The 21,221-nt window shown below is 41.5% G+C and overlaps 2 protein-coding genes across 5 annotated transcripts; both read right to left on the bottom strand.

The window, feature by feature from the left end:
- Nucleotides 1-1,293: 1,293 nt before the first annotated feature.
- gkap1 (G kinase anchoring protein 1) lies at nt 1,294-8,098 on the bottom strand. Of its 4 annotated transcripts, none has more exons than XM_030104045.1 (12): nt 7,970-8,098; nt 7,347-7,620; nt 5,310-5,465; nt 4,981-5,058; nt 4,601-4,734; nt 4,448-4,481; nt 3,829-3,990; nt 3,526-3,612; nt 3,190-3,253; nt 3,033-3,103; nt 2,882-2,959; nt 1,294-1,709 (listed from the first exon to the last, which is right to left on the bottom strand). In XM_030104045.1, exons 2-12 carry the CDS (start codon nt 7,593-7,595, stop codon nt 1,668-1,670), a joined length of 1,155 nt encoding a protein of 384 aa, XP_029959905.1. In that variant the 5' UTR covers nt 7,596-7,620; nt 7,970-8,098; the 3' UTR covers nt 1,294-1,667. The 4 variants fall into 4 exon arrangements, with proteins under 4 accessions (XP_029959905.1, XP_029959906.1, XP_029959908.1 ...); XM_030104046.1 differs by having other exon boundaries at nt 4,448-4,476; nt 4,596-4,731; XM_030104048.1 differs by having other exon boundaries at nt 4,601-4,731.
- Nucleotides 8,099-10,127: 2,029 nt separating this feature from the next.
- On the bottom strand, nt 10,128-20,194 carry LOC115397760 (kinesin-like protein KIF27). Its single transcript, XM_030104218.1, has 14 exons — nt 19,897-20,194; nt 19,536-19,736; nt 17,800-18,782; nt 17,280-17,423; nt 16,942-17,115; nt 16,546-16,751; nt 14,874-14,995; nt 14,626-14,763; nt 13,247-13,461; nt 12,600-12,770; nt 12,338-12,514; nt 12,008-12,235; nt 10,850-11,048; nt 10,128-10,748 (listed from the first exon to the last, which is right to left on the bottom strand). Exons 1-14 carry the CDS (start codon nt 20,192-20,194, stop codon nt 10,159-10,161), a joined length of 3,846 nt encoding a protein of 1,281 aa, XP_029960078.1. The 3' UTR covers nt 10,128-10,158.
- Between the last annotated feature and the right edge of the window lie 1,027 nt (nt 20,195-21,221).

Raw genomic sequence — 21,221 nt, 5'->3', positions numbered from 1 at the left:
TAAACATATTGATACTTTTAACTCCATTCATTTGCAAGTATCTGACCTGAGAACCCCAAGTAAATCTACAAAAATTACACAATTTTTGCATGTCATTTTAGCAGGAAATTTTTTGGTTTAAAAAATATAATTGTTAGCTAAAAACAAATCACATTTCTGTCCCTGACAATGTCCCTCCCTAGTTCCACATATCTTTTTAAAACATTGTGGGATTTGCTTTGGTCCAAGAAAATAAGTATTTAAATTGAGTATACAATGTTGGGGGAAATTGGGACATTTCAGGAAGCAAAGCTGCATGTGACACTGAGGGAGGACAGACGGTAAGACAGACTACTTCCCAACAGTATTAAATAGAAATAACTTGGTGACAGAAATGTGTGGGTACGCCCAAACACAAAGAAGCTGATGTGATCACTGAAACATGCTTTTTTCTTTGTATGTAAAAATTGTTCTCACTTGTCTGTTTGTTCCATCATGCAGATGTTGCCCTGATCACACTTGTCTAAATCGAACATCCCGGGTTCAGTGATCCTGGTGTGGCTAGGATCAATGAATCAGTTTCCAGGATAAAGCTTGATGTCATATTTTGTAGAGAAGCTGGCTGATTGCTAACCTAATTCTGAAGATGTGACTGAGGGAGTTCAGGCCAGCGCAGAACAGCAATAGTAACTCAGTATCTGCTGCACTTGATGTTACTTTGAGCAATCAGCTTTGCATTGGCTTCCACATTCTTCTGTCTCCTCAGCTAGTCGGTGTAGAGGGCTTAACCTCCGTTTAGAAGTGTCAAGTGTCTCAGGAATGGAGAGCTTGTTGTATTTCACAGGTTCTGTTTTACTCACCATGTATTTCTGCTTTTCTTACCGACCATTTCTATCTTGTAACCAAGCTCCTCAAGAAGTATCGTTGCTGTCATTTTGTTAGTTAATGTGATGGTTGCTGCAAGTATTTAAGGCAGTATTTACATCTTCTGGCAAATCGTCTGAAGATACTTGACAAATCAGCTTTCGTGTTCATCGGCAGCTCCAGGATTCCAGTTTGCTCATGAGCTTTCTCATCATGTCAGCTGCTGCTTCATATCTGCTCAGGCTTCATCCCGACTCCGACCCCCTCTTACCATTGTTGTATTTCACTGATCTCTATTTGTGCATGTAACCAATCCCTCCAAGACTGCACTGGTTCTCTCAATACTTAGACCTTGTTGACCCAGCAGGAGTATTTTTTCCTCATAATCATTCATGTCCGAGGTGATGTTCTTCTGCAACAGGAATCAAATAGACACTGAACTTCTTTCACTGAAAACATCTTTTATATACTTAACAGTGAAGCACAAACAAAAATAAAAGTTACAATTCACATCTGTCATCTTGGCAGAACAGCCCATGAAAAAGATGAGGCACACAGAACTGCCAACCGGCACTCGACCGCGAGGTGGGCCAACTTGACTCCAACTTAAATGTCTGTTCAGTTGTGTATGCAGTACAACATGCCACGTTCCAGAGTACTGTATTTTTTTGTTTTTGTTTTTAGAGTTTATAGTCATGCATTATGGGCCAAGGAGAAGCCCGAGCTTAAAAACAGAACAGAAGAGAAAACCCTGATAGTCAATAGCAGTACTTTTTCTACTAATTTTACTTTTCAGGTATTCAGGTATTTTCCTTCCAACACCTTCATAGATCCACCTCAGAGTTTTTCTTCCCTTTCTTGTTCCCCTGTAGAAATGAAAACAGAAGACAGAAAAAGAAATTACTTTGTGTAAATTTGACATTTTATTGAAAAATTGACTTTAAACAATGTAAACATGGGGCAGACATTTATGTAGGATCATTCACAGTTTCAAAGATAAACACCTGCTATTCCTCAAAGCAAGAAAGCTCGACAGGTTTTCACAGAACTTTATAAATAGATACATTTATTGCAGCATGATATTCGGTCTTCGTTCCTGCTCAATCCAAATGAAGTTCCAGGTCATCAACCAGACCAGGAAGCTCAGACATCATTTTCGACCACTGCCTCTCCATCACTTCTTCAAAGATCGGACGCAGATATACTGAGAGACGTGACTTTGTAGTCGGTTCAGGGCCTCTGGGGCCTCTGGGGCCTCTTCCAGCAGGGCAAGCCTGGTAGACCTTTAACGGGAGGCGACCTGGGGGCTTACGAATCAGATCTGACCCACGTCAACCAGCTCTTGTCAACACGACGGAGGAGCGGCTCTATTTGGAGTCCCTCCAAACCCATGGTGGAAACTTTATTTGAACCAATATTCACAAAAAAAAAAGTAGGAATACTCAAAACAGAACCTACTTCTCACCTGAGAGTGTAGCATTGCCAACAGTAAGTTCCCTCATTTCACCCAAGTTTCTATTTTTCTGATTTACTGAGAAGGTAAGAAACAACATGCGAGGCGTTCATGAAGTTCACTTCTGCTGACTGAAGAAGATGTGAGGTTTGCTTGACCAACAAAACAACGCAGCAAAAACTCTCCCTTCAAAGAGGAAATAAAAGGCTGGTGGTGGATCGCCCAGTCTCGCTGTTCATGTGTTGAAGTGCCATTGAGTGAAACACTGAACTCTAAGTTGCTCCAAATAAAGCTCAAGCAACTTCCATGACATCCTTCACAACTTGTGTGTGTGTGTGTGTGTGTGTGAGAAAGTGAGAACGTCAGCCTGAGCAGATGAATGTCACTAAAACAGTAAAAGCATCTCAAGACTGTTGAAGAAGAATAACTGATAAAATACTTAAAACGACTGAACTTGATAGCAGAAAATGGAAAGGTGTTAAAAAAAAAAAAAGCCACTGTAGTGACGTAGATTTCTTCCTTTTAGCGCTTCAATTCAACCAACTCTGATGATCTCTTGGAAAACTCCACGTTTTGTGTTCTCACCTGATGTTTTGGCTGTTCTGACTGAAGCCCTTTAACTTTAGACCGTTCTTGCTCAAGGGCACCATGTAGTAATGATACCTGAAGAAGAACACATGAAGAATAAATGTGGCGGTATTGGACACTTCTGAACTCCTCTGACACAGACGCTCACCTGTGATGACAGTTCTTCTTTAATATGCAACAGTTCTTCAACCTGAAGAAGAATTTCTGCTTTATCTTTCACTGAAAGAGACACGAGAAACATCAAGAAAGGCACATTAACATACAGGTTAACAGACTGAAGATATCTTGTGTCATGTTCAACTCACTCTCTCCCTGTTGAAGCATCTTTAGCAGCTGGGAATTTCTCGCTTTCACTTCTTTATATTTCACCTGAAGAGACGACAATTAAGTCATTTTTCAAAAGACGTATATCAGTAAGGCATAAAAAGTGTCAGAACGCAGGAGTGAAATCTGAGCCCCGTCTTCAGACCTGCTGATCTATTTTTGGGGATTGTGCATCTTGGAGCACCGCGTGAAATTAGGTTGGAAAAATTTAAGTGTGTGTGTGTGTGTGTACTGTGGCTCAATAACTGGTCGAGTGGTAAAGTTTCAAATACTAGTTAAATGACAGAATGCCTGTTTGACTGCTGGGGGGCACAGACCTCCCACTGAGAGATGGTCTTTTTTAGCTTCTCAATCTCTTGATCTTTCTTCTCCAGCTCGTACTTCAGCTGTTCTGCTCGGGGGTCCTGAAAGGAGGAAAGCAGAGAAAGTCAGGATAGTTTCACAAAAACAGCTCAGTAATAAGAGGACAAACCTTTTGGTTGTTATAATTCATCTATCAGTTAAAAATGAATACAAACTTAACATTCGGTTATTTGGAAAGACACAGAGTGTCTTTAAAAATTAAGGAAAAAATGCAAGAGGCCTGATAAATCCAACGAGTTATGAGTGTGTGGACTCACCGGCTCATGTTCTGTGGAGGTGGTGACTTCGTGTCCGTGGCTGTTTGTGAACTGCTCACGTCTTTTCTCCCTTTGGATAATCTGACTCACATCGTCTTCCAGTTTGTTAAAGAAACGCTCCTCCTGCCCGATACCTAACGCTAAGTTAGACGCTCTGGTGTCCTGAAAGAAAGGGCGGAACGTGTCACAGGAGCACAGCGGTGGAAGTTACTGTCAGCCACACATGAAACAAAGACCAATTCTATGCGTCCAGATCATGTTACTTTTTGTTGCACAGAATCAGGTTACTGATTACTGAGGATGGAGTGAAAATCATTTAAGATACACCAAGGCTCATTGACATAATTCAGCCTGCATTGAGACGCTTTCCTTCCTGAACCAATAAGACTATGGGATACCACATTCTTTAGATTTTTCAAACTTTAACCAAGGGTTAACTAACTTAGCCTTTAAAGGTTGGTTGGGTTCAGTAAATGGGTTCCCAGTTGATTCATTATTAGTCACATTCAGTCATTAGGAAGAGTTTTTGATATTCCCTAGTTTCTACTCGTATCTTTAAACATCACTTGGATAAGGTCACTTTGTTTCTACAGGTCCATACAGAGTGTACGAGTCTCACCTCTTTCTCTTGTTTTCTACTTAATTGTTCTGCGAAGAAAAAAAAATGCATTGATAAACAGTCTGAGTAAAAAACACTTTTTGGAAGAAAAAAGCATTTAATCCTGTATTACTCCTCTAATCATTTTTGAGTAAAAAACGTCTCTCACCTGGACTGCCTTCAGCCTGGAAGTCCTGCAGAGAAACCGTCTTTTTGTCTTTTGCCTGCTGATTCTTTTTTTTGTCTTTTTTCCCTGCACCCTCTTTTCCTCCTCGCGACTTTGGCGAGGATGCGTTTGGGTTGCTCTGCTGGATGACAGCAAACAACTGCCTTTCATGAACTGTTGACAGGTTGACAAAACTCAACAATTATGAATAAGAAAGTGTGAAGCACGGTCTTCTCTGCTAGAATTGAGGTGATACATTTTCAAGTGGGATTCATTTTGCTCCATTTTTATTTACAGACCAACATGAGTGGACACATACAGTATGCATTTGCCCAAATCTTAAAAGCCAAACAGGTAGGCCAGCATTCCAGCAGATGTGTGCATGTACCTGTTTTTGTTGTTCATACTCAAGTTTGCTTAAAATCAGTGCCTTTTCCAAGTCTGCTTCATACAGCTCTGTGGTTATCTGAGGGAAGACAAAGGAAAAAAATGAGGAATTTAATCCAGTCACTAAACATTGTTTTCTGGGCTGAATGGTCAGCTGTTTGCAAATATCAGCAGGAGTTTAATACATTAGAGATGGTAGTTGAATTGCTTCTTTACTGCTGATGCTTGGACTGAAAGAAACTGAAGTAATGTAGCATTAGCTGGACTCTGATTACCATTCAGGTTAGACATGCTGACACATTAATTATGCCTTCATCACTTTTGTCTCACCTGCTCATCTCTCTGCTTCCACTGCTGCCACCCCTCTGAAGGTATATCGTGGTCGGCTGTTGCGGGGTTGAGAAGCTCACTGGCGATTCCTGAAAGCGTCATACAAGGAGGGGCGGCCGACTTCTGAGGGATCTTCTTGAAGGCCAGATTGCGCAACTGATGAAAGGAGAGAGAAGAGTTCAAACATTGCCTCAATATTACCATCGCATATTCACATCCATCTTCATCCAGAGCGGGGTCACTCACACTCACTGGAAAATCTGACATCAGCAAATATTTTTTATCTGAGCCTTCAAATTGTCACTTTTTCTTGAATTGGATAGACCACAGTTGGTTAGCTGATCTAAACAAGGAGAAAATGTCACTAAGCTTTTTCAAGGACAATGGTCCCTTGGTATCTGACCCATACACACACCAACAAGAGGCAGTGAACAGATGTGGTGCTAAAATCAAACTCCAATTCTCAGTCAGTACTTTGCTGAAAGCAGCTGACAGAAATATCAACCCTCACATGCATGTCTTGGATGATGAGAAGAGGTTGAAGCACCTGACAGAAACCTGTGTGAACATGTGCACGGTGTGTTTTTAAAGTCACTGCAGTGCGGCCTTAGAGCTGCTGATGATGACACAACAAGACTGAGCCGCATCCTCCGGCAGTGTTTTAGAAGCTACCAATCCCTTGGGTTGTAACAAAGTCAAACAAGCTGCTTTTTCCCCCATTTCATAAGTAAAACTTGATTTTCATGCACTCTCTCCATTGAAAATAAACAAACAAATGTGTAAAATCCAAAGTCCAAGCTCAACTGGATTACAAAAATATCTTGCACTTGTAACTATTCCTATGCCACTGGATTATGTCTGCCAATGTAAAACTGAAGTCATTACACAAATTTACTGCATATAAAACTTTGGACTCTAACAATCTCAGGTCCACAGTTCGATGCGTACAAGCTGGCACACTGAAACCAAATGTTAGTATTTCAATGAGGTTATGGGGTCAGAGAGACTGCACTTAAGCCAATCTCTCATTCACCTTATTTGCAAAATACTTCTGGAAACATTAAACACCTTTGTACATCAAAATAATGAGCTATGTCAACTATGATTTTCGTATGTGCTTAATCTAGAGAGGACACGGTCATTTCTGCCAATCATATTACAGAAAGCTACCATGCAAAAAAAATAGCGTTTGTAGACAATTTAATGCTGATAGCAATAAAAAAGTTTACTCTATATTCAATTGTTAGATCCCAAATGAAACATCAGACATAAAACAAGAATGATGTTCCTGTTGTTGAATCAATAAACACGTAGTGCACATCCATGGAGCACAAATTAAAACATATACTTTTGCAACTATTAAATAATCTCAGAAGATAAAATATCATAATAACTTGCCCAGCTACTTTAGCGATGGCTATGGCGAGCAGTCTCTCAATCGGAAGGCTGCAAGTTGAATTCCTTATTTGTCCACAGGTTGAAGGGTCCTTAAGCAAGACAGTGAACTCCAAACCGTTACCAATGGATGGACTGAGGGTCTTGCATGGCGGCTGCCTCCATGGGTGTGTGAATGTGATTAACAGTAGAAAGCACTTTGGGGAGAGCTCAAGTGGTGGAAAAGCATTTTATGAGTGAAACCAATGTAGCATTAACTATTGTATTAGACAAAACCTTGTGCAGAGTCTGTGTTTTTATGACACACTTGATTATATACACACAAAACTGTGCGGATTTAACATAGCAGAACGTTTCAGCACCGATGATATGAATTCAACTAACAACTACATAAATCTACCAGCATCTTCCTTTCACAACCGGTACACGTCCTGTTATCAACTCCTGACTTATTTTCTGGTATATCTGTGTTCCTGTGGGGCTCAACAGCAACAGAGCTTGTTGCAATAGGGAATTCTGAAGCTTCACTCACGCAAAATGAAAGTTACTCCTGTTTAATAGAATGTGACCTGCTTTCAGTGATTTCTATTCAGCTGAAGTGAAACCAAAAAATCAGAACAACAAACAATGTCAGCCATTCACCTCATTCGCCTCACTCTGCTGCTGCTCCTTCTTCTTCTTTTTCTTGTCTTTCTTCTTGTCATTGTTCTGAGCTGCTTTCCCCGCGGCTCCTCCAGCCTTCCCTTGCCGGGGCTTCCCGGAGGTCTCCCGTCCGGTCTTGGTCGTACTCTTGCTCGGTTCGGAGGTGTCCGAGTCCGAACCCGAGTCGATCTGGAGCAGGGCAAAGCGGGAGGCCGTGGTGGGGACGGTGATCATTGCAGATGACGCCATTTCGGAAATTAAAAAAAATTGCTGTCTGAGGAAAACGTCGACAGAAGCAAAATGAAGTTATAATCACTCAAACAAGGTTATAAAGCGAGTTAGCATTGAGTTGCAGGATCTTCACACACACAATTCCCAACTCGAATGCAACAGCCGCAAGAATTTATTTTTCTTTTTACAGCAACACACCGTAGAGTCGGTGTGTGCTTTATCACAGCAGGCATGTCGTGGAGACAAATATTAAAATCAATCTGGAGAGTGTCTGTAACTGAAAGGCTGCTAGGTTAGCATCACTTAGCAGGTCCTAGCCGGGGGTCTGTTAGCTCCTGAACAAGTGTAAAAGAGTCCGAACACGCCGGTCAAAACCACATCCAGGGACTCACGCTGATGTGTCGCTTCGGTGCTGCCACAAAGCTGTGCTGGAAGAGGCACTTCTGATGGGAAAAGTTCCTGCAGAGTACTTTCACCTGCTCGTTACAGCGGAGGTCTGTTCTGTAGGTCCGAGTCCAGCACCGACCAGCGCAGCTTCACTTCTTCTCTGAGAGGCTCAGCTGTCATTATCAACTTTTACTCTCACAGCGCCACCTAACGCACAGAGGTGTGAACAGCAGGTTCTAATCCAGTAGTACGATAGATACATACAGTAGATAGATAGATAGATAGATAGATAGATAGATAGATAGATAGATAGATAGATAGATAGATAGATAGATAGATAGATAGATAGATAGATAGATAGATAGATTTTTATTTAAAACTCACATCACAGGTTCAAATAAAAAATACATGAACAAACTACTGTTTCAAAGTCCACACATAGTAACACCTAAGGCACACGCGCTCACAAAAAAACATTGTATTTTCATTTGATTAGCTATGATTCATGCCAAAATTGTGGGGAAAATTAGTTTATGTACACTTCATTTTAAAATGGTATTTCCGACCCACATCTAGTAATCTAGTAATTCACCAAAAAAATTATTTCCATCCATCAATCCATTAAAGGGCACTGAAACCAATCCCAGCTAGTTTAGGTTAAGGGCAGGATTCACCTGAGGCTTATACAGCAAACCTGGGTCTGCTCTTCTTGAGGTAACTTCAGGGTTAACTCTGGGTTTTCCATTCTACAACACTGATTCACTTTGGGGTAAATCATCCACGTAAACTTACGCTGAATGGCTAACCTGATCCGGGGCAGGTGGGCTGCTTTCACTGAGCAGCAGTGATTGAGTTGGAGCAATTCATTAACAGAATTGCAGGTCATCACCTGGCCAAGAATGAGCACTGTCTTCTTATGATTCTGTAAGAGGAAAGCAATGACCGCAACAACATTCCTGGAAAAATATGAATAAATACTTTCATTTGCATGTATCTCCTCAGGAGATTCAAAGAAAATTAAGTCAGAGTTTATCTTTCGGGATAAAAAAAGTGTAAAAGCACCACATCTTGAGCAATCAGTTCTCTTCGTCCTCCAAGAGGAGACAGGTGATGTCACGATGGAGAAGACGGTGCAAATAATAAAGAAAATACACCTAGTTGTATGTAATAGATGTTTTAATAAATTATACAATGATAAGATTCAAAAATATTGAAAAATTACAATGATAATAAGCAATCAGCCATGTAAATTGTCCAGAATGTTTATTTTACTCAGTGCACACAGAAAAAAAAGTCTAAGAGGTTTCACATTACTGTTAGATTTAGAAACTATGTTGCAGCAAATGGATACTGTAAGTGCTTTTAACTAGGGTGAAAATCAATGGAAAAAAGCACAACACAGTCAAATGACAGCTGTCAAAGGCCTAAATAATGTTTCTACATTTTATTGTATATTTTATTCTATATGTCCTCCTTTTAAAGATAGAATGAATGAAGACATTTCATAAAACAATGCTTTTCTAGGACTGATGTTACAGAATAAAAACTCACAGATTATGGAGTGTCACACAGAAAAGTGAAATGCCATGTCTGCACAGGACAGGATGAATCAATGTAACACCACTAAGTGAAAAGTATCACTCTGTTCTCTTACAAAGTAATCATACATTTTAGGTGGCCACATCCAACGTCCACAACTTAGTTTTATTTACAACAAAACACAACAGCAATCAGCAGACACTACATATGTTTTGGAAGCCAGGAAAGACAGACTATTCAAAAGGACTATTTCATAAACCACAGGAGAATGTTCACATCAGCAAATCAAAACAAATAATTTAGGCATTTAGACGTGGTCAGGATGGCCTGCTGAAGTTTTAAACTTGCTTGTGATGCATCAGTTGTTCACCGGGTGGGGTCCTGTGTGATTTTATGTCAACATGAATGAAATGTCAGAGGAAGTTTTCCAAGTGAGGCTGATGTTGTAGCTTTTTTGTCAACACTCTGTTACAGGAAACTATTTTATAGGCTACACACCTGAAGTTTTTGAAATAACAAAGAGCAATAGTAAGTATTTTAATATAAGCTTTTAGAAGAAATGAACACCTTTTCATCCATGTTCAAGGGATATCTCACATCTGCCATTGTCAGTTCTCTTGCCACATGACGCATGAGTATTACCTATGAAGCAATATCATATATTTCTGGGTACCTCTATGGAGTCCTCAACTATTGTCTCTGTACTGGAGTCCACAATCGACTGTGGCCTCCTCGTGCCTGAACTGGTGAGCTGCAGCTCAGGAGCTGAAATCAGTCTCAGCTCTCTGCGACTCAAGCGAACTGGTGTCATCGCCACGCTTTCCCCTTGACGACCTCCTACACTCCTCCCCGGAGATTCTGACTCTATCTGGCTACCTTCAGACACTCTGGTTCTTCCGAACGCTGCAGAAAGGAAAAGGGGCTGTGTGTGTTGCGCATGCTTGCTTTTATGTGTGTCATAGTCTGTCTGTTCAGCTTGTACTTTTGTGTGTGTTGTTGCAACATGTGTTTTTGCCAGCGCCTCATCGGTTGGGGACTTGGGAACATTTGTGCTTCCACGTTTTGACTGCATTTGTCTGCGCTCAAGTGTTTGTGCGGACTGACTGTCAGAGTGTGAAGCATCACTGACGATCTCTCTGAGTTTCTTTTTCAGCTGCCGGCTGGAGCTTTTGTAGAAAAACAGCTCTTTCTCCAGTTGCTGCAGCCTGTCTTGCATAGCCTGCTGTGCCTCTTCTGAAACACCCTCTAAACACAAAAAGGCAAAGGGAATCAAAACTAAATCCTATCAACTTGGGGTTAAAATAAAACATTTCACCCTTAAATTGTTTGTCCACTGATTTCCTCACCGGTGAGTTTCTGCAGCAGCAGCTGGACGGTGTTCAGGTGATCTCTGTGCTGCTGAGTGAACCTGCGGTCTGTATCCAGGGTCAGACGTCGCATGGTGGTCTCCATCTCTCTGAGGACTTCTTCTTGCTCTCTGGCATGGAGCTCCAACTCCTCACAACGCAGACGCAAGTGACACTCGGTCTCTCGAAGACAGACAACCTGACCGGCACAGCAGAAAAAATCTGGGGGTCACAGAGAGGCTTTCAGCATCGTAGGAAATTCTTTGTCCTTTTGATGAAAAATCGTCAGAAATAAGTGGCAACTGCATTTAGATTGACCAGATTTCAGAGTATATAGTGAAAAATCTTGTGAAGTTCATCATTAAATCAAAAAAAAAAAATCAACATGACACAAAGCATAAGCTGAATCATAGTCAGATAAAGGGCTTTAATGTGGTTTAAGAGCACTGTAAGTAGGATCCATCTTCCTACCCAGTTCCAGATCCTACCTTAGATGGGATAGCTTATAGATTTCTACAACTTTAATCTGAATATTATGAGCAGAGAAGATAGATGTCCCACAGGTCCAAAGTAAAGAGCAAAAATAAAAAATTAAAAAAATTCTAAGTTTCTCATTTGCCAAACAGGTCCTGGAGTGAAGTTAATAAAATTCTAAATTGGATTAAGAAGCATAATCCTGAAAAATAGTGGGCCCACCGGGAAAGTATTAAAAAGCAGAAATAAAGTGGTTCTATTGTAATATTGTAATATTATCCAGCCATTATGCCTGGAGGAGTAAAAGCAGAAGTGTACAAACAAAAATAAAAACAGAACTCTTATCCAGAACAGAAAAAAAAGATATGTTGTGCTTTTCTTTTCATTTTACATTGAGAAAAATCCTTTTCCAAAATAAGTCGGCATGTATTAAACCCACTGGAAATCCATCCAGGATGTACGTTGCCTTTTTCCTAGTATCGCATGAGTGTCAGCCTCCTGCAATCTCAAATGATACAAGTGGCTTTAGATGGCTCGATGGATGAATACATGCTTTTTGGCAAGGCACTGTGCAGCTGGCATGTGAAGGAAGTATAGAAAGAAAGTATAAGAAGAGAAGATACACTTCAATTATAGAGCTTAGAGTTCCCTTTTTTTCCAAAGTGTGTATTCACTTCATCTGACCTTGTTGAAGTATTTGATGAGCAGCTCCAGAGCCTCAGGTTGTGAGAGCTCCCGCAGCTTCCTGATCACAACACTGAGTTGAGCGGGTTCAACACTTTGTGACTGATGCGACTCCGACTCTGTCACCAGCAGTTTCCTCTCTTTTTCCCGGATGGAGTTGTTTTTAAATTCAACTGCAGTATCGAGAGCTTCTATAGCCTCCTCCAGCTGATGGAGGCAGTACTCCTCCTACATGAAGACACACTCGTTTTCAGTGAAACAGAAGGTATATAAAAGCAAAAGATTAATCACTATAAGTTAATTATACACAAATGTCCATCTTTTTCTGACCTCTGTAGATAGCACTCTATTGTCCCTCAACTGATCGTCCAGCTTGTCTCTTTGCTTTTTCAGCAAGTCTCTCTCTTTCTCCAGTTCCTGGACGGTAACTCCTTCTCTGCCTCTCTGAAGCTGCTGCTCCAGAGACTCCAACTGCATCGACACACGCGAAAAGTCCTGAGTCAGAGCCTGAAAAATAGAATATTACAAACAAACATCAGTTCAACTTCATTAAACATCAAATTTTTTTGGATAATAAACAACTCGGACTGACCTGACTGGAGCGGAGCATTTTCATTTCCAGTTTGCTTTTCTGTTGCAGACAGGCCTCCCTGCGTTGCAGTACCTCCTCTCTCTTTCTCAGCTCCTCTTCCAGTTGCTGTAGCTCAATTCTTTTCTGGAGAATCTCCTCCTCCTCTTCCTCCAGCCAACTCCGCTCAGGCAGCTACAGGGTCAACATGAAGGTCAAACGAAGAGGAAGAATCAAAGAAGAGAATAAAGACAGGAGATAAGGAGGAAGATACACACTGTGTGAAACAATCTTTTACCTTTTCTTTCAACTCTTCTTTTTGAGATGATTCACATCCATATTTTACACACTCCTGCCAACAGAAACACAAATGAGTTTTAGTAGAAACAAATAACTTACCCATACAGAGAGCTGCTTCTTATTTTTTTCCAGTTCTGAATTCTCCAATAACTCTATAGCAGCTGTCTTCTGTGGGAGACTGATTTGTATTCATTTTTGAGTTAAATTGGTCTTGTAGCTTAGAGAAACATTTGTGTGCAATCCTCAATTTAATAATTAAAAAAAAAGAAAATCTCTGACCAAATTTGGCATTTGTGACACAGCCGAACTTTCTTTACTCTGCCTTCATGTTTCACTTTACTCATTTTAAGAAGGATTTTAAAAGAACTAACCCCGTTGGAGTAGAGGTCTTTGTCGTCGTCACTCATCTGCCTTTGCTGCCCGAGGCTGGTTTGAAGTTGTGCTTTCTGCAGCATCATGTGCTGCAGGCTGTGGTACATCTCCTTTCGGATCTGCTGGCTCTTCATGGAAAGTCTTGCCAACAAACCAGCTTCTCGATCATCACTAAAGAGACTTTCTTTTCTGTACACTGCTTCAGTTTGCTTGTCTGTTAAATGAAAGCAGACATTTGAGCTTGAGAAAGTTTTGAGACATCTTGATTGAGGCGAGAAAAGATTCAAGAGAGCTGAAACTGCTTGGATCTGTAGGTTCTGAGAGCATGTATAATTGTGCGTCATCAGCATAATTTACACCGTGAGTTGTTATGATCTGGGCCAGGGGCAGTAAAGAGATGGAGAAGAGAAGTGGCCCAAGAACTGAGCCCTGCGGCACCTCACAGGTCAACCGAGTGGTTGAGGATGAGCAGTCACCTAGTGTGATTGAGAAGGTTCTGTTAGTGACAAGGAGCGAAGCAGTGAGCAGCAGGCCATTTGTGACTTTGACAAGTGCTGTCTCTGTGCTGCGAAAAGCTCTGTTAGTGGACTGAAAGTTGTCAAAAACATTGTTGGAATTCATAAGAGAGATGATTTGGGAAAGGATGTAGTATGAACTGATTTAAAGTCTAAAGGATTGAGCAATACAACTTGATGAAATTGTATTTTCACCCCTTCTCTTGATCCATTGAGACTTTAAAGGGTAAAAGCATCCAGGTGCAACATCATAGTGAATGTGACCTTGATGTAAACTTGAGAACCATGACTTCTTCCATGAATGCACACATTGGCTAATGATCGACTCAGCCTCACACTTGTACTGACTCCATTCATGTTGAACAGAAATGGAGGTCTATTGTCATTCGTAACAGCATTTTGGCTTGACTACCCTCAGAAGTAATCTACAAATGACTATGTTGTATTTGCCGTTCTATAAATAAAGCTAAATTGAATTGAATTGAATTGACTACGACTTTAATGGATAGATTCAACTTTTATCGCACTGTAGTGCCATTGCAGAAGGACACTTTGACACATGGACCGGGTGAAATGGAGGATCCATCTTTGGTATTGAAAGACAGCCAACAGTAGTTGCCTCAGTTTGTCACGACAGACAAACACGACAGCAACACTGATAAGCAATCTGAACTTACTATTAAACTTATTGTTATTTTGATTTTTGAATTCCCCAAAAAATCAAACATGTGAAGCTTGAAAACTTTTAGTTCTGACAGTGGCTTGCATAAAATGCATCCGACTTCCTCTGATACATAAAACAAATCAAAGAATCGTATTGCTATGTATAAATGGATACACTTTATGTAATCATGTAAACACACCAGTTTTGTCTAATTCTTTGATGAGCTCGTCCTTCATACGCATATTGACTGACAAATCCTGAATTCGTCTGCGGATGGCACTGGCTTGTGCTCTCGCTTTCTTCGTTTGGTTTTGAGAAGCCTGGTTGTCCTTGATGCCTGGGAAGAAAAGGCCACAGACAGTGAGAGAAGAAAGACACCTCCTCAGTGTCGCACAAGAGCTTTGAAGCAGGAAATCAGCTGCATGAGGAATGGCTAATGAGGGGCACCTGAAGCTTGAGGAGGCTGATGAATTACTCGGTTTCCATCACATGCTTGATCTTCTTCAGTGATTTCTACATTGTGAGCTGATCTGGTCTGCTGGCTGGTCCATGTTCGGTTTAAAGAATGCCTGCAGTAACATCATGAAATCTAATTAGACAGATTAGTTCAAAGGAATTTCTCAGTGTGAGAATAAAAAATATTACTGCTGAAGCCACGTGAATCACATCTTCAGCCACAGTGGATCAGCAGCCCCTTTCCCAGGGACAGCACAAACGTATCAGAGTGATTACTTTAAAAACGCTTATTGAAACAAGGTTCAGTTACATTTCAAGCTTCAATATCAGCTGCTGTTTTCCTTCCTTGAATATGAATTTCTTCCATTTTACATGCCACATGCATTTCAGTTTATTTAAGGAGTGAGAGTAAAAGCAATAATTTTAATATCAATATTAAAGTTACATAAAAAAGTCACTGCTGTCAGTGGCATTTTTCTAGTGCAATTGTGGACATAGAGAAAACAAAAACAATGAAGTAGAAAGAAGCAATGCAAAATTAAATTGACCCTTAAATAGTTCTGCTGTTGAATTTCTTTCCCTCAACTTGCCACCTGTTGGTACATTAAATATCACTGTTGGAAAAACTGTCGGGCAGGGATGTTGTAAGCTCTGAGCAAAAGACAGCTGGTCGTGTTGAGCATATCACTCCTGTGCTGCAGTCTCTTCATTGGCTCCCTGTCTGTTTCAGAGTCCAATTTAAAATCTTGCTGCTTGTCTTTAAATCTCTAAATGGCCTAGCGCCCTTGTATTTGACAGAAATGTTATGTTTGTATACACCTGCCAGAGCTCTGAGGTCGTGTGACCAGCGACTTCTAGTATGCCCTCGCTCCAGGTGTAAGAGCAGAGGCGACAGAGCCTTTGCAGTCGCGGGACCACAGCTTTGGAACCGTCTCCCTCTGAACATCAGGTCTGCCCCCTCGATTGAAATTTTTAAATCACAGCTTAAAACCCATCTTTTCACATTGGCCTTCAACACAACCTGAACCAGACAGTGTGCCTTATATTTTTTTTAAATAGTTTTCTTTTCCTTTCTTTCCTTCTTGTATGTTATATTTTAATGCTTGTTTAAAATTTGTGCAGCACTTTGGGCAGTGGCTACTGTGTTTTAAATGTGCTATATAAATAAATTTGACCTTTGACCTTTGACCTTTGTCTAATCCTGGCACAACTCATCCACTCATTTTAATGCCATCATCCAAGCTGATTCGAGGGGAAGGCTACACCCTGAAAACAGGCTGCTGGTCAATTACATGTCTAATACAGAAAAACACACAATCAACTGTCAACAATTAACCTTAGAAGGAAACCACTGTGTATGTAGAAAACTGACAAGGACACAAATAGAACATGCAAACTCTGCACTGAAAAGCCTCAAACCTGGACTTGATATTCTTGCTTTGAGCTGAGTTGTTAATTGGTACACTTCAGTGTAGCACCTATTGCCCAACTCATCCTTACATAAGTTTACTTTTTTTTTTTAAATAATATTTGTTTGAATGGATTTACTTGTTGCAGCAGGTTAACAAAGGTCTTACAAGTTACTGACAAATTATATTTCAACTTAATTACAGCGGGTTGGTCAGAGAAAGGCCCAGGAGATCAGGATTACCCAAAATCTCACCTAAATCCTGTCGCGCTCATGCGAACATCATTCTCTTCCTCATCCTCCTCGATCTCTGGAATCCCGTCTTTGCTCTCGGCCTGCTGTCGTATAAATGGACAGAACACTTCCTCCTTTTCTTCGACCTCAGCCAGCAGGAGATGGCCACGCATCTTAAAACCTGCCATCACTCTCTCCAGGGAATAGGCCGGTGGGCTGGAGTGGATCTACAAAGACAAAGGCATTCAGACAAAAAACATGCACAGTCATGAACAAAAGAGTGTGATGCACGTATAAATCAGTGTGATACAGTGAAATGTAACAATCAGCCTTGAACATTGTTAAGGATTTCAGACATTTGAATTGTCAAAAGAAAACTCATCAACAGACATAAAGCATTTTGGTTCATCTGAGCACCTTCCTTGGAGGTCTGTGTATGCAGTCTGTTGTGTCTGGAACGCTGTTAGGTCGATTCTCAGAGTACCCGAAAGCATCTGCTGCCACTGTTGTGCCTGAAGATTTCCCGTCAAAGGTCATACGACCACTGCGAAGGCAACCAATTAGAATCTGCTGGGTCACCAGTTGTTCTGTCTGAGGACAACATACAGGCACACAGCGTAATGGTTAATAAGAAACCAACAGCAACGTTGAGTCATTCTGATACAGCTGTAAAGTGTTGTTTTAAAAGAAAAAAAAAAGGTTTGATTAAATTTTGATGATGTTGTTTCTGCTCTAATCACTGGTGTTATCCTCACCTGGAGACGGATTTGCTTCCTGTATTCCTCTGAGGCTTTAAGGTACGCTTTTCTCTCCTGAACAAGTTCCTCAACTTGTCGCAGTGCCTGTCTCAGTTCTGCATCTTTCTGCTCCGACAGCTGTTTTTCTCTGTGTAAAGCCTCCTGAGGAAACCAGCAGTAAGATTGGTCACAGCAGGAAGGAGCTACAACTGTTACCTTTATTTCCATAATGTAACAGGTGTAGGCCACTGGATATATTGATCTAGGGATATAGGGCTGCAGTGGGTCAGTTAGCAGAGTGGGTCCTCATCTAATCTGAAGGTTAAACAGCAGATACTCCTTTGTGTCCTGTTCAGGTCATATTGTCCTTTGACTGCATTCTAATGTACATGGTAATGGTTGAATGGCACTGATCATATAAAGCTACTGAATGATGAAATTATGACATGACCCCTTTCTAGGCTCAAAGTTGTTAAAACATGGAAATACGAAATAAAACTTCTTGACCAGAATTGAATATATTAAAAAATACAAATACCTGGTATTTGCTGAGTTCTTCTTTGCGTTTAATTATGGTCAGATAGTCATACTGGGCCCCAGACCTCTCCAGACAACCTTTAACAGTTTCATGTGAGTGAGATACAGCTGTCAGTCTCTCCTGCCAGTTTTGCACCCGCTGTCTAACAGACTGACTTGTAGAGGAGCCACAGATCTCTGCAAGCAGAAGTGCACCTTCATGTGCTAAGAGGCGGTACTGTGACAGCTCCTCCTGGATCATCACCTTATCTGGTTCAGATACATCCAGCAGACTGGACTGTTTGAAACTTTCCCCATTTTCAGCATTCTTTTCCTTCTCCAACTCAACCTTCCTCTGCTTTTCTTTCAGCAGCTCTCTTAGTGTCTGTAATTCATACTCCAGCTCTCCCAAGCGAGCCTCGTGGGGGTGCCAGGTTGTCGAATGGGATTTGATCTCCGTCTGTCCGGGGCAGTTTTGAATGTTACGAGCTTTGGACGCAAACTGCAGCACGCTCAGAGTCTCAGCAACAAAACGGTTTGAGGGGTTGACACATGCCACCATCAGTGTGTGAGCAGTGCCGCCCAGGGAATCACGGAGGAAGCGAGTGAGCTTGGAGTCGCGGTATGGAATGTATGGGCCTACGGCGGAGTTACCACGTCGGTTCCTGCTCTGGTCAGAGAGAGCGCGGATAACGTTTCCCAGTGCGAGCAAGTCTTTGTTGATATGAGCAGACTCTTTCAGTCTCATGCCAGTGATTCCGGTCTTCTTAGCACGTTCTGAGCCCGCCAGATCAACAAGACAGAGTTTGGAGGTGCGGAAGGACGTTAACGCTGAGCTGCTGGTGGGGCGAGACACAGTGACCTGCAGGGTGAGGATGGCATGAGAGCGACTGGAGTGCTCGTTCATTCCCGTGGCAGCAGTGTGACGCACAGCATTTCCCATCTCCAGAACACTGAACAGCTCCTCTGCTGAGGTGACGACCACCTCCATGGCTCCAGCCACCACTGAAAACACACACAAAATCACACAACGCAACTTTTATTCACAGAATTAATATATTACTCTCTCTGAAGGACATCTAATCTAAAGATGATTAGGGTTAGGCATCTCGTACGGAGTGGTCTGCTCGGGCAGCAGCATGTCATCTGCTGACAGAAAGAGACTTGAAGTCTAATAAGATATTCCGGCTCAGGCCTGGGGTCCCCCCTCGACTCAGTGGAGGCATTCAGAGACAGAAGGATGATGGCTAAGCTGTCATCCATGATGGACAACGACTCACACCCCACGCAGGACACAATAACAATGCTGCAGAGCTCCTCCAGGCTGCGTCACACAAAATGTGTGAGGGAGAGATACCGGAGGTCTTTCCTTCCTGCTGCCATCAAACTGGATAATCAGCACTGCTCATCATCATCATCCTTATGAGAACTGTGTACAATACTTTTTTGTTGCTGAGCATTGTTTTGTATATACTACCCATATGTCCTCTTTTATTATTTTTGCTGCCCATTTGTTCAGCCCAACCCCCCAAAATAATAATAATAATAATAATAATAATAATAATAATAATAATAATAATAATAATAATGATGATGATGATGATGATGATAATGATGATGACAATATAGAAAGAATAATAATGCAAGTATTGTGATTCTTTCAGATGTGAAAAGTGTGTATTTTTGGCTTATTTTATCCTATCCACTTTATAATGTAAAAAGAAACCAAAAAGATATTTATCCAGGGACGTTCATCACCTGTGTTTCCTCTCTCATCCTCTCTGATGAAAAGCTCTTTGTGAATGGTGGGGAGCTCCAGCAAGTCTCGGAGTTCGTCCTTATACAGCTCCATGTACGAGACATGAACTGTGACCTTCTCAGCATCGTCACTCTTTGTCTTGTCCTCCACCAACACAAACAGATCCCGGGCTATTCGGTCAATGAGTCCTCCCTCTTCATCTGACACAAGTTTAAGAAGAAAGAGAAATATAACTTTACAACAATCCAACATTAGCAACACCTTTTAAGTTAAATCCTTAGTGCATGTGATGTATCACACCACCATGGAACTTCCTATTCTCATTAACTTCTTATTTCTCAGGATTTGGCCACCTGTTACCTGGATTCCTCCCCCCCAGCGTGTACGTCTTGCCGGAGCCCGTCTGGCCGTAACAGAAGACGGTGGCGTTGTATCCGTCCACCGCAGCCTTCACCAGGTGCTGGACGCACGACTCGTACACGTCGTCCTGGCTGGCCGCCGGCCCAAACGCGTGGTCGAAGGAGAAGAGGCGGTCAGAGCCGAGCATGAGCTGCGCGGAGCCGGGCACCACCCGGACGCAGACCCTGTGGTGGTGCAGCACCTCCCTGGGGAGGAGGGGTCGGACGCGGACCGCCACCCGGACACACACCTCGCTCATGGTGGGCACGGAGGTTCACTTCGCTCCCAGTCCGCCACTCTTTAACTTTTCAGAACAAAATAAACAGACGTTCATTTCACAAAGAGAAGGAAAGAAGACCGTCCAAAGCTAACTGTATTTCTCTTTCATTCTTACCTATTTTTGTGCGTGTGTTTGTGTATCTTTGTCCTCATGCGCCTCTTGTTATTGTATTATTCGATCTTCGGCTCGTTTGTTGTTTGTTGCCCGGGAAACCGCACAGGTCAAGAGGCGTTCAAGACCCAACACGAAGGTCGGACAAAGCAATACCAAAAGCAATCTGGGTTTCACATCAGATTGTCTGCATCAGGAGAGTCAAACACTTTTTAGTTCAGCACATACCAGTCTAATTTCATCTTGAGTAGGCTGGACTGTAAAATACTGTCATAATAATCTTGAAATTTTTATTTCTTTGGCACATTGCTGTGCACAGCCTCAGATCAAAACAAAGCAAAAATAGACCTGAACACATCGCAGTGCACGATTGAAAAAGAGGATGAAGAAGAAAATATTATGATACCTGCCCTTTTGTCAGACATAAACACACTGATAAATGATCTGTCAGTCAATTACAGTCAGCATTCAAAAACACAAAGTATCATCTTCACACACATATTTACAATCTACATAATAGCCATCATTTATCAAGTTGACACTCTATATTCTATTTTTATACATTTTTAAACTGATCAATATTTACACACATCTTCAACTCTGTAATGACTTACAAAATCTGAAACCACATATTGAAACACAGATGCTTCAAAGTTGTCCTTGCAAATTGATGTCCCAATTCTGATCTTCTGAACTAAAAACAAACTTTACTTGCTGTTTGTACATAACTGATCATGTGTTTAGCTCAACCAGATCTTTAGGTTTCATAAGTCTTGATTTATAAGACATTGTTGGTGTAATTCTTTGTTCTTTTAAGTGATTAAAAAAAATCTTTGATACTTTCTGTAAAACAAAGACTTCATTCTACTCATGTATGTGTTGCCACACACTTCCA

The sequence above is a fragment of the Salarias fasciatus genome, chromosome 12, assembly GCF_902148845.1.
Source record: "Salarias fasciatus chromosome 12, fSalaFa1.1, whole genome shotgun sequence".
Taxonomy (NCBI): domain Eukaryota; kingdom Metazoa; phylum Chordata; class Actinopteri; order Blenniiformes; family Blenniidae; genus Salarias; species Salarias fasciatus.
Note: the sequence above shows the minus strand (reverse complement) of the source record. Positions and strands in the feature narration are given on the sequence as shown.